This window comes from Natrix helvetica, assembly GCF_964273705.1.
Source record: "Natrix helvetica genome assembly, chromosome: Z".
Lineage (NCBI taxonomy): Eukaryota > Metazoa > Chordata > Lepidosauria > Squamata > Natricidae > Natrix > Natrix helvetica.
Genome location: NC_138554.1, coordinates 82,697,333 through 82,710,868, shown reverse-complemented (window position 1 = coordinate 82,710,868; position 13,536 = coordinate 82,697,333). Strand labels below are relative to the sequence as shown.

Here is a 13,536-nt window from a genome sequence, read left to right as displayed (position 1 = left end):
TTTTCCCTAAGTATGTCATTGCAAGGCCTCTGACATATGCTTTACAAGTGTCCCATACATTCTATAACGATGTGTCTTCCTTTCTATTTTCCTGGAAAAAATATGTCAATTCTTTTTCCATATATTGCTGGACACTTTTTTCCCAATATTCTTCAATTTAAAGTTTATCTCCCCTTTTTCTTCTTTCCCTTCCAAGTCATTGTTATTGGATTATGATCTGCTCATATGCTTATATCTATGTCTTTCTTACTTGTTTTGTATATTAGGTGTGTTGATATCCACATCATATCAATTCTTGACCATGACAGATGTCTGTTTGAGTAGAATGTGTATTGTCTTTCTTTTGGGTGTCTTATTCACCAAATATCTTGCAAATTTAATTCTTCCACCATCGTGAAAAATGTTTTAGGTAGGATTTTTCTTGACTTCTTGTTCATCTTTGTAAATTTATAGTCTATTCCATTATTTACAATTCCATTAGAGTCTCCTAATATACATATATCTTCATAATCATATTCTGTTATCTTTTTGTGTAGTTTCCCAAAGAATTCTTCTTGTTTGTCATATGAGGCGTATATTGCCACTAATAGTATCTTTCTCAAGTTCATTGTTATTTCCACCATCAGTATTCTCCCCTCACCATCTTCAAACATTTTATTTGATTGTATTGTCTTTTTAATATATAATGAGCAACTATTTGAAGTTATGATCTACTTGAGAAAAGGGACATGGCCTGGATTCAAAATCTCTTTCCCCACCCCCACCCCCCAGCAGTCCATGACAGCATTTCAGGTGCTTGGCAACATTAGCTGCATTTGTGACTATTTGAATGTCCCACATTTTACAATGGTTGAAAATTGGAACTTTACAACTCAGCAAAACTGTATACATAGCAAATGATAGGTTTGCTTTATTGCTGCTAAATTTGCTGAATGACAACTACCAAAACTTGTAAAATTGGGCTAGTGAGGGGAAGACTCCATTATAATCTTAATTACCACAATGATGAATTGACTGCCTTTGAATGAAAAGTTGTGGCAGCACTCCAAATATGGTCTTGGAATTTGTGATCTAAACTTTTTTTCTGGTGTGGAACAATTTTCTGTTTCTACTTAAAATGCAATAACTTATATGATAAGTATTTTCCACTTTAATTTGTTCAGGTTTCTCAACTGCGTCATGAGCTGTCCATGAAAGATGAACTTCTTCAGTTTTATACCAGTGCTGCTGAAGAAAGCGAGCCAGATTCCCTCTGTTCAACTCCGTAAGTCTACAGTGGAAAACCGAAATATTACTTAAGCTGTGTAAAACTGTTTCAAGTGTGAAATTTCAAGGAAAGCTCAAATACTTTAAAAATGTTTGAAACAACTTTATATTTAGTATGGGATGCTTCAGAAGATTCTTTACCCAAAACAGTGTGAAATATTTGTTCTTATATATATTTGTACTGTCTCCTTAATTACTTTATATATGCCTTACAATATGAAGATTATTTTTAAAGATTTTATGACAGTTCTTTCTTATAATTTCATGTAGTGAACAGAAATTGATTTTTTTTCTATTTTATAATTTAAATTTCCACGTTAAAAGTGTGTGGAAAAAAGGAAATGATTCTAAACTGAGCTAATCTTCCAAAATTCTACGAAATTTTTATATTTTAAGCAGCATTAATGTTAAAAGGCTATTGTGCAACTCTCTACTGGGATTATAGATAAAATGGCCGGACGCAATGTGTGTTGACGGGGGAGCAGAGGTCGACCGCAAGGCCCCTCATTTGTGGGGTCCCTCAGGGGTCGATCCTCTCGCCTCTCCTGTTCAACATATATATGAAGCCGCTGGGCGAGATCATCCGTGGTTTTGGGGTGAGTTACCATCTGTACGCTGATGACACTCAGTTGTACATTTCCACCCCAAACCACCCCAACGAGGCTGTCGAAGTGATGGCCCGGTGTCTGGAAGCCGTACGGGTCTGGATGGATGACAACAGGCTCAGGCTCAACCCCTCCAAGACAGAGTGGCTGTGGTTCCCGGCTTCCCGATTCAATCAGCATACTCCATCACTGACCATCGGGGATGAGCAATTAGCCCCGGTGGAAGGGGCGCGCAACTTGGGCGTCCTCCTTGACGATCGGCTGACCTTAGAAGATCACGTGGCGGCCGTGGCAAGGGGGGCGTTCCACCAGGTTCGCCTGGTGCGCCAGTTGCGGCCCCTTTTGGACCGGGAGGCCTTGCGCACAGTCACTCACGCGCTGGTGACGTCCCGCCTGGACTACTGTAACGCTCTCTACATGGGGCTCCCCTTGAGGTGCGCCCGGAGACTGCAGTTGGTCCAGAATGCAGCCGCGCGGGTTATTATGGGGAGATCGAGATTCTCCCATATAACACCTATCCTGCGCGAGCTGCACTGGTTTCCTGTGGCCTACCGGGTGCGCTTCAAGGTACTGGTTACCATCTTCAAAGCGCTCCATGGCACAGGGCCCAGTTACCTGCGGGATCGCGTCCTGCCCCATACATCCCTGCGACCCATTCGCTCACACAGAGAGGGGCTACTCCGGGTGCCGTCCTCTAGAGAGTGCCAGAGGGCGGTGCCCAGGAGTAGGGCCTTCTCTGTGGTGGGCCCTACCCTTTGGAATGACCTCCCCCCAGACATCCGGACAACAACCGACCTTCGCTCCTTCCGTATGAAGCTGAAGACCTACCTGTTTCGTCAAGCCGGCCTGGCATAACGTTACAATCTTGCCACCCCAGGTCATTTTATAATGGGAAATTTTGTTTTTTAAAGTTTTTAGAGTTTAATATTTTTGGGGTTTTAAATTTTGTAAGTATGCTTATTTATGGACTTATTTTTACCTCCTCTGCACGATATATGGTGCTATCTTGATTATTGCTCTGTACGTCGCCCCGAGTCCCTGTGGGGAGAGGGGGCGACTAATAAGTTCAATAAAATAAATAATAATAAATAATAAAAGGGACTATCCATAAATGGTTTGAAATATATATTTTACTAGATTGAAGAGGAATGAGTCATCTTCATCTGTCCAGAATTATTTTCATTTTGATTCCCTTCAAAAGAAGCTGAAGGATCTCGAAGAAGAGAATGTTGTCCTTAGATCAGAGGTAAGCTTTATTGCTTTTTAGCAATCATAAATTTTTCTTCCATTTTCTCTGTATAAATTAGAAGCTTGACAAAAAGACATAAATCATAATTCTTGTAGCCCATAATCGATGCTTTGATAATACATGTCAACCACCCTTATGTACACATTGTTTTCTATTTCTATTTCCAGATGCAACAGTTATAATGAGGGCGATCAAAGTGTTGTTGAATAACAGACTACAGAGTGATGTGTATTATTTATAATAGAATGATGGGTTTTTTTCCAGGTTTAGAATGGACTAAATATGTGCTAGGTAAAAGAGTACATATACTCACACCTGAAATTCTGGAGGAAAAAATACTGAAGAGAAAGAGATCTGGAAAGTATGAGTAGAAGGATACATCTGAAAAAGAAATTTTCTCACTATCTAGATATTAAAAATAGATATTTATTGTCAGGGAAGACAGGGAATATATTTTGCCAAGAATCTTCTTGTTGTAAGAGCTAGAATAAGCGTGACTTGCCTGGACTGCACTGAATAAAAAGGAATTGACTTGAACTACATATAAAATACCAAAATATGTTAAAAGTTTATGATCTTTTTGGGCCACATTACTAACTGCCTAAAGTCACATGCATCCTAAAGGCCACACCTGCTCTAAATATTTATCTAAGCTGTAATCTTAGAAGAACCTTTTAATAAAAGTTAATTTGATTATCTGTTCAAATATAAAAGAGATAACAACTGTGTTGTTCTATATTATCTACATTCTACCAAATTACACAGTAGTGGGTTTCAAATTTTTTTGGAACCTACTCTGTGGGTGTGGCCTGCTTTGTGGGAGTGGATTGCTGGCCATGTGATCAAGTGGGAGTGGCTTGCCGGCCATGTGACCGGGTGGGAGTGGCTTGCCAGCCTTGTGACCGGTGGGAGTGGCTTGCCAGCCATGTGACTGGGTGGGAGTGGCCAAGACTATGTCACTGAATTCTTTGCCCCAATGGATGAACTACAATAAGATTAAAATAAGTACAAAAACAATAAAAGAGCTACTTACAGAAGGAAGATGACTGTTCTTGCCAGTCTTCAGTATAACTGATTCCAATGAATGGGCTGCACAAAGAAAAGACACAGAAATGAACTCTTTCACTGCATGCACTGCATTGAAACCAGCACACAAAACAATAAAGACCGCTACTTACAGAGGGAAGATTACTGCCTTGCTGGTCTGCACCACCACCTCACCACCTTGCTCCAATAACCTGCACAAAGGAGAGACACAGAAAGCAAGACTTTAATTGCATGCACTGCATTAGGATGAAACAAGCACAAAAAATAATAGAAAAGGAAAAGTACTGTCTTCTGCACCACCACCTCACCACCTTGCTCCAATAACCTGCACAAAGGAGAGACACAGAAAGCAAGACTTTACTATCTCAAGGATGAACCCAGCAGAGAGCACACCCAGCAATAAAGACAGCTACTTACAGAGGAAGGATCTCACTGGCTTGACGATCTTCTGCACACCATCTTATTTCCTTTTTCTGAAATTTAGTTCTCAGTTCCAAAAAAACAAGAATATGTGAATTAGGTTCACTACTTAGGTCGGTCCAAGTAGCTATTCAGAAGTTAGTGGTTAGAAGCAATAGTAAAGCAAGATATGGAATTAAACCCAGAAATATTTTGTTGGCTATTTGAAAGGGAGTACAATATATATTTAATTTTACACATGTTAGCAGCTGCTGGAATTGTGTTTGCACAACAGTGGAAAAAACAGAGATATGAAAATGAATAAATATTACAATGTGCAGGAATAACTAAATTGACAATTAAAATCAAGAAGGCTTTCAATTCTTTTTCATGTGGGATTTGTTTTAGCAATTGCTAACTAAAAGAAACAGAAATTAGAATTCCAAAAGTATGCGGGACATTACTCATCCACACCCACACAAACTATGACAGTGCCAGGAAAACACCAAAAAATAAGAATTCCCCCCACGAAAAAAAAAGACTTGCAAATGAAACCAGTTTTTTTACCCCTAACCCTAAGGATAGGAAAGACAAAGCCACTGGAATAAAAACCATCAAAACATTGTGGGAAATTATAAAGGACAGTGCCAGGAAGCTCACAGAACTAGCAACCACCTCAGAATGACCTAAACAATGAGGGTGAAACACACAAAATCTGGCAAAGCTGCCTTGCACCAACCTGGCCTGCCCATAGAAAAGCAGCCACTTTGAGACACATAAACCTGGTCTGAACACTTAAAAGCAACATATTGCATCACAAAGAAAACATTTGCAAAAGGAATAACATTTCTTGTAGTAAATATATTTTATAAACAATTAAAAAATAAAAATGCCCTAAAAATAATTTTTTTAAAAAGATATTCTATAAATGAAAAAAATCCTTAAAAACCATTGTTAAGTATTCCACCAGCAATAATTTATACTGTAACCATTTTAAGGTATTGTACCAGCAATAGTATAGTGTAACCATTATTCCACCAGCAATAATTTATACTGTAACCATTTTAAGGGTACAGCAATAATTTATACTGTAACCATTTCAAACTATTCCACACACAATAATTTAAAATGAAACCATTAAAAATATTCCATACACAATAAATTACAATAAAATGATTTAAAACAATTCTATGCACAATACATTTTAAAGTATTACATTTATTTTAATATATTTTGGATATAATCTTTGTTTAAATAGTCTTAAGACAATTTTAAAAAAAGAATACACACAATAAATTGAAGTAAACCATTTAAAAATATTCTATACTCAATACTTTTAAGTAAAATTATTTTAAATATTCTATGCACAATAAATAAAATACATTAAAAAAATAAAAGAAAAAAAACGGGTCACTTACCAGCAGGCAGAATCAGCAGCACTCCGATGCAATGGATGGATGCAACAGGGAGCAGGCAGGCAGAGAGGCAGCAGGACAGGTAAGACACTTGAGTGGAGGATCAAGGCCAGGGTTGTCACTAAGCAGGTCGCCTGGCAGGTTTAGCCAGCCAGGCGAGGCTGGAGAGGGGGGTGGGGGGCTTTCGGCTGCGTGGCGTACACCAGCCTGTGGCTTTCGCTAGGGATGGCATGAAGGCCTTCCCTCGCGAAAGCTACACACACGCCCCCACCGTCCGCGCCAGCCTGCGGGTTTTGCTAGGGAAGTCCTGAAGGCCTTCCCTCGCGAAAGCTACCCTCCAGCCGCCCCCGCCAGCCCGCTGCTTTTGCTAAGGAAGTCCTGAAGGCCTTCCCTCGCGAAAGCTAGCCTCCTGTCACGCCCATGGCTTTTGCTAGGGAAGTCCTGAAGGCCTTCCCTCGCAAAAGCTAGCCTCCCGCCGCCACCCCTGAGGGAAGCAGCAAGCTCCTGGAAGGCGAAGTGAGTTTTGAAATGGAGGACCTGGTCAGCAAGAACGATGCAAGAGCTGCTTGGGAACAAAATACTCTTTTCAAAAGAGGAATGTTGGCCGTTAGCACCACGCTTTTAAACGGGTTGCCTCCAACTCGCTCACTGATTGGCTGGACTCCAGCCAATCATTGAGCGGCGGGCTGGGCTAGCCTAGTTTACTGCGGACTGGTGGGGGAGCGAGCGAGCTGCGATGGGATGGCATGGGCGATCGAGTGACAGGACCAGTGCCAGTTCCCACAAGTTACTTCCAGGTCCGGTCACCAACCGGTTTGCCCGAACTGGTGCAGACTGGCAGAAACTCACCACTGAAATTACATCACCGTTTATTTATATACCACCTGATATAAATATAAATATAGATACAGATACAAATATATCAATATGGATTAGGTGTAGATAAGTAAGAATCAATGATGGATGGACAGACGGACGGACAGACAGACAGACAAGACAGATAGTTGCAGGGACGTGCGGTCAGGGGAGGCAAGGGAGGCAGAGCCTCACCTCTCTTCATGAAATAATAATAGTATATAATATTATATACTCTCTATATATAATATTATAATATTATATACATCCGCCCAGCTGCGCCCGGGAGCTGCGGAGGCAGAAATGTTATCGGTGCTCCCAGATGACGAAGCCACGAAAGCCGACAACATTTCTGCCTCCGCAGCTCCCTGGCGCGGCTGGACGGATGTAGCCAGAGCGACGCCAAGGCGGTCCGGGCAGACGAAAGAGTGAGCGAGCAAGAGATGGAGGTCTTCGGTCGCTCGCCCGCCGGACTGCTTCGGCGCCACTCTGGCTACCTCCGTCCGTCCGCACCCGCGAGCTGCGGAGGCAGAGATGTTGTCGGCACTCCCAGATGACGAAGCCACGAAAGCGACTGGGGAACGACGAGAACCTTCCTGCCTCTGCTGGACTTGCGCAAAGTCCAGCAGAGGCAGGAAGGTTCTCGTCGTTCCCCAGTCGCTTTCTAGGACTGTGGAGTGCGAGCCGGCGGAGCACACTCAGGAAGGCGGGGAATGGGATCACGTGTGCTGGAGGCTGAGGCAGCCTTCAATGATGTCACCCGCCTTCCAACCCCCGCCTTCCTAATGATGTCACCAGCCTCACCAGCCATAAACCTCACCGCCACTGGATAGTTGTGTATAAAGTGCTGAACTAAGAGCAATGAAATCTGTGTCTCTAGTCTCCCCTTAGGCATAGAGGCTTTGGACCAGTAACTCTTTCTAAACTGTAGTCTGGAATATTTGAAAAAATCAAGTCTATTAGCGTATACTGCATTGATATGGTAGATTACAACTGATAGCATTTATTGGAAAGGCTTTCATTCTTCAGTGAATTGAATCAGGCTGATTGCACACATGCATGTACACATGCGTGAGAGCACATGCTCAAGCACACACACACAATAATTTTCAAGTTAGGAAAAGGTTTGATGGTGGCAGTTAAAGGAAGAGATCCCTTAAACTCTCCATATTGTCATTTAATTGTAGATAATAAATGATAGAAAATAGTTACAATACTTAGAACATAAATTTACTCTGCTTTGAGATTTACCGGTACCTTTTTTCACAGTGCAAATAATCCTTGACACAATTGGGACCAAAATCTTGGTTATTGAGCAAAGCAGTAGTTAAGTGAAATGTCACTGACCGCTTTGCTCAACATCTGCAATCTTGGCACTTCTGATTGTGATCAGACACAATCCAATGTAACAAATTTGGGGGTGCCTCGGGGAGGCCCTGGGAAATTAAGTGCAAGCTATAGGGCCCACTGGTTCCCAGAAGCCTACCATGGCCTAGCAGGTCTAGGCTCACTATCAATACCACCATAACCGGGAAGCCTTGGCCAGATAAAGATGCTCCTCTTGCAACTTTACACAAATTATCCCACTTATTTTGTGGTTTTTCTGCAGCTGCTGATAGGCACATCCTACATACTGTGAGGCATGATCTTCTGACTTAGGTTGCCCTGTGCCATTTTGCAAGTAAACACTATTCTCGTGATTATTTGGAAGGCTCCTCCTCCAAAGTGTGTTAATTGGAATAGGAACCTTCTGAACAACTGTGAGAATGATGCCTGCTCATTGGCACAAATTATAAGTCACTTGGTTCAGTATGTTAGTAATTTCAAACTGTTACTGAACAAATGATCATAAGTCAAGGACTACCTGTATCATTGCATTGACTGATATTGAGTAGTACATTTAATTATTACTATTGTGTTGCTATATTGTAGGTAACGTATTGTTTTGTTCCTAGTGTAAGCTTTAAAATGGTTTGGTCATCATGAAGTCTAGAATGATGATGCCATGATCACTTTGCAAAATTGTGTAATTGTGTAATAGAATTTAATCATTTAGTGACCGTTCGAAGTTACAATGGCACTGAACAAAGGAACTTACAACCATTGTCCAGTTATAACCGTTGTAGCAGCCCCGCATTCACGTGATCAAAATTTGGATGTCAGGGTTCCAAATAACACCCCTAACTGCTTCCAGGTCTGATATTGGACACTTGGCAATTGATTCATAGTTATGACAATTGCAGTGTCCTGTGGTCACACGATCCCCTTTTGCAACCTTCTGACAAGGTCAAAACAGAAGTCAGATTCACTTAACAACAGTGTTACTAATTTAACAACTGCAGTAATTTGCTTATCAAGTGTGGCAAGAGAAATTATAAAGTTGTTTTACTTTACAACAGAAATGTTGGGTTCTATTGAGTTGTAATTTGAGGACTACTTGTTCATTTTTATATTTTAATTATCCCTAATGTCTTTAAATTATTTTTATATAGTTCTCTCTTTGTCTCTGAAGTGAGGCGTGGGAGGAGTCACATGTGGGTATTAACACAGCCCATTTGCCCGGAGACTGAGGTAAATTTGAGGCCACTCCCTCTGCTTCCTCCTCGTGACTCCCCAGATTAACCTCAGTCTTTGGCCCAGAAAGAGTAACTTTTTGACCCTCCACTTGGTTTTAGAGGTTTTTTGTTCCTTGCATCTTGTCTTGTTCTTTTCCATTTGTGATTCCTCCCACCTCTCTCCTTGCGTCTCTGTGTTGTTTAAATTTCTGTTTTGACTTTGCACAAGCCGGACTTGTTGCACATAGGGGAGCCCCTGAGCCGCTTGGCAGTTAAAGCGGAGGCTCCAAACCACGCGCCAGAGGGCGCTGTACCATGCGACCCCTAGATCCATCGGTAGGGGACGCGGAACGCTCCAGAGACTACTGAACGAGCGTCTCGATCGGAGCTGGCTCGGCATCAGACCGCATGGTTCGCGGTTGCTATTTTGGATGGCGGCCATCTTGGGATGCACGTGGAAGGGCGCGAGGATCGGTGTGCTTGTTTCCAGCCACCGCAGGCGACTAGAAGCACCGCCAGGAAGGAAAAGGTTCTCTTCGGGCCTGTGCTCTGCCAGTAATCCGGGGAGGGCTCTTCAATCGGCCTTGGGCCGGGCTATTCAGGCCGCAGATCGGTGGCAAGGCAGCAGATTGGGCCAGTCTGAAGGAGCTCCAGACCGCACGCAGGAGCCGGGCCGGTCGGAATAGAGAGGAGGTGGGAAGGCAGCGTCTGTAAGTAGAAGCGATGGCGGGGGCTGCATGGAGTGGGGGGCTGCCCCTAGATCACCAGGGGATTCGGATCCAGGCGAGGAGACCATCCTGGGGGCAACCCCTGTATCGAGGGGGAGGCCTACATCTAAGAAGGCCACTCCTAAGTCCACTAGGAAGAGAGCACCTAGCAAAGAGCCCCGCATTACCAGAGCGACAGGCAGAATTTCTGGCTTAGGGAGGAGGTCAGTCCTTCCCCATCCAGGTCTCTTTCTCCTCTTCGGCCTTTACCCCTACCAGGGGTCCGACTGGGCTCCCCAGATTCTCCACGTAGCTCGGAGAGGGAGGTGTTCTGACCCCCCTTCCTCCGTTGCCCACACAGAACACACACTCCGGAACAGTACAAGGGAACAATGTTTATTGCACAAACAAACAAGAGGTTCTGTGGCAGCAAGCCACTAAGGCAAAACTCACAGGAACAGAACACAAAAGCAGCTATCCAGCTTGCTAGAATTCCAGACTAGAACTTCTGGCATAAGTCTTCTGTTGACTGCTGCAAAGGGCGTATGCGCAGTCAACCCTTTTATAACCTGGAAAGGGAGCCTCCCAAACAGCAGCTGAGAGCTCTTTACCGCCTATAATTACGTCCACGCTCCTTGCGTCTATGGGCGTGGCGGTAACGGGCGTCCAGAAACACCCTGCTGAGTTCTGACTCACTGTCTCGTGAGTCTTCCCCACTGCTCCAAGGCATGGCATCGGGAGCCCCCCTCCTCTGGCTCTCACCGCTGCTCCATGCCTCAGGCGCCTCCTGGTGGCCGACCAGACTCTCGGATCCCTGCTCAGCGTCCGAACCCTGTCCAGGGTCGCCCATCTCCTCTGGGGCTGACTCGTAGGGACCCTCACTCTCGGAGTCTGGTGGCAACGGCAACAGCTGGGCCACAACAGGGAGGTTAGCCCACTATCCCCGCCTCTGTCTCCAGCCCAGTCTTCAGAACATCGGGGAGACCCCTTTGGCTACAGAGCAATGGCTTCTTCCAGGCCACGCTTGGCTCCTCAGTCTGTTGAGCCTCCCAGCCTCTCACCTGCTTATCCAGAGCTTTCTGAGACTTTTCGGAATGTGATTGCCCGTGCCATTGCTCAGGACATCATATCGGGCATGAAGCATCAATTTCAAGCCTCTAGACGAAAATCTTCTCATGGGACCCAACGAGGTCATCCAGACCAACCCCGATCTTCTGCAGCTAGAGAGCGTAGATCAGATTCCCCTTCCACAGCTAGTGAGGGGTCTGGATTAGAGGAGGAAGGGCAGAAGGATGTAGCCTTCTCTGAGGACGAAGATTCCCAGGTTCCAGAGGCCCCTCTTATTGCTGGCTTGTTCCCTCCTGCCTTGTTTGGTTCCCTGCTTCGCAAGGCCAGGGCTGCTGCAGATCTGGATAGCACTCCAGCCCCCTCTCAAGCCACTACTGCCTCCACCTCCAGTGGGGGGACTAAGAAGGGACCCTTTTATAAGCTACAAGTTGAAAAGGAAGAGATTCCTACATCTGATTTATTTATGGAAGTGCTCAAATCTCAGTGGACAAAGCCTGGCACATTTCCCACTCCACATAGTAATGATCGCAGGTTTTATAATCTTAATGCAGCCTTCGCTCAAGCACTGCAAGTTCCATCCATAGATGTCCCAGTGGCTGGCATGGCCTCCGCTTCTGCTGAGGTGACCGGTGATATTTCCAACTGTCTGAAGGCAGAAGATAAGAAGACGGAAATGGTTCTACGCAAGACCTTTCAGGCCATAACGTCGGCAATCAGGGAGGCAGTGACTGCTTCATTTTTTAACAGATCCACTCTGCTTTGGCTGGAGCAGCTTCGCGATAGAACCCCTGCTTCTGATGTGCGACTACTGCAGAATATCAAGAAACTGATGGTGGCCACTCAGTTTTCGGCTGATGCCACGCTGGATGCGGTCAAGTATTCTTCCAGGGCTCTATCCTCTTCAGTGGCTTTCAGGCGCCTCCTCTGGCTGCGCAATTGGCAAGCAGAGTCTTGGGCAAAGTGGCATTTGGCGAGGGCGGAGTACATGGGACACAAGCTGTTTGGAGCATCCCTTGACTCTATCCTGATCGAGGATAAGAATAAGCGCAAGGTCTTCCCTTCCACAACTAAGCGCTCTGACCAACGCCCTGCGCCCTACCCCAGGAGGTCCTCATACCGACCCCCTGAGCAGGACTTCCAACAGCCAAGATATTCTGCACCCAGATATCCCAGACATGGGATATACATTTTTCTAGGGACAGATACAGGTACCAACAGCCCAGTAGGCGTCCCTTTCAAGGGGGGATGTCCATCCCTTCCGCAGAAACAAGTGATTCGGGGTCAGATCACCCGATCGGCGGCCGCCTTACCTTATTTGCAGATTGCTGGAAGCACATGACCACTGATGCATGCGTTCTTCACACAGTTGAGTTTGGTTTACAGTTAGAGTTTCGTTCCCATCCCCCGAATAGCTTTTGTCTTTTCCCTTCCTCCAAGAATCTGGCAAAGTGTTCCCTTATGTGCAAGGCCATTCAGCATTTGCTTGACATCAGGGCAGTGGAGTTAGTTCCGGAGGCGGAGAGAGGTTTAGGGTTTTATTCCAATCTCTTTGTGATTCCTAAGAGTTCAGGGGGGTGGAGAGCCATCCTAGATTTAAAATTGTTAAATTCCCGACTGGTCTACCGAAAGTTTAAGATGGCCTCTCTCAAGTCCATTTTGGAGGGCTTCAGGCAGGGTGACTTCTTAGCCTCCATTGATCTCACGGAAGCCTACCTGCACATTATGATCGCCCCGGACCATCGTAAATACCTCAGATTCACCTATGGTGGAGTGCACTACCAATACAGGACCCTTTCCTTTGGTTTGGCATCTGCCCCTAGAACCTTCACCAAGGTGTTAGCTGTAGTTGCAGGCCATCTTAGGTCTTCTCTGTCCGGTTACATTGATGACATCCTCATGCTGGCCACTACAGCAGACCGAGCTAAGTGGGATTTGAATCTCACAATTGCCACCCTGCGGTCCCTGGGGTTCTTGATTAATCTCGATAAGAGCCATCTAGCCCCTACCACTAGGCTCCAGCATTTAGGGACCATCATTGACTCGGTGGCGTGTGAGGTGTTTTTGTCACAGGAACATAGGGACAGTATTTTGGAGTTGATCTGGGAGATCCGCAAGACACGTTCTGTTCCCGTAGTCCTTCTCTCCAGGCTCCTGGCAAGTTCATCTCCTGCATCGGGATAGTGCCTTGGGCTCCCCTTCATGCCAGAGAGCTACAGTGGTTCCTGCTGCCGCACAATCTTCAAGATTCTGGTGCCACCCCAGAGAGGTGTTTCTCTCCTTCCGTTGGTGGACGTCCCCAGCCCTGGCCAAGGGTTCCCTCTTCAGGCAGCCGGACAGGTTGGTCCTGACTACGGATGTGAGTCTGTTCAG

General features: G+C 45.1%; 1 protein-coding gene and 1 long non-coding RNA gene across 5 annotated transcripts in view; one reads left to right on the top strand and one right to left on the bottom strand.

Annotated features, from left to right (window-relative positions):
- Positions 1-13,536, top strand: part of TRAK1 (trafficking kinesin protein 1) — a 290,199-nt gene that overhangs the window by 190,367 nt on the left and 86,296 nt on the right. For all 4 annotated transcript variants that reach the window (XM_081969801.1, XM_081969800.1, XM_081969799.1 and 1 more), the window contains 2 exons: positions 1,164-1,264; positions 3,009-3,117. In XM_081969801.1, coding sequence (XP_081825927.1) covers positions 1,164-1,264; positions 3,009-3,117 — 210 coding nt within the window. The remainder of the gene's footprint in view (positions 1-1,163; positions 1,265-3,008; positions 3,118-13,536) is intronic.
- Positions 1,230-4,418, bottom strand: LOC309400976. The gene is made up of 3 exons (XR_014176739.1): positions 4,154-4,418; positions 3,006-3,181; positions 1,230-1,270 (listed from the first exon to the last, which is right to left on the bottom strand). It is a non-coding gene; the product is annotated as an uncharacterized lncRNA (long non-coding RNA).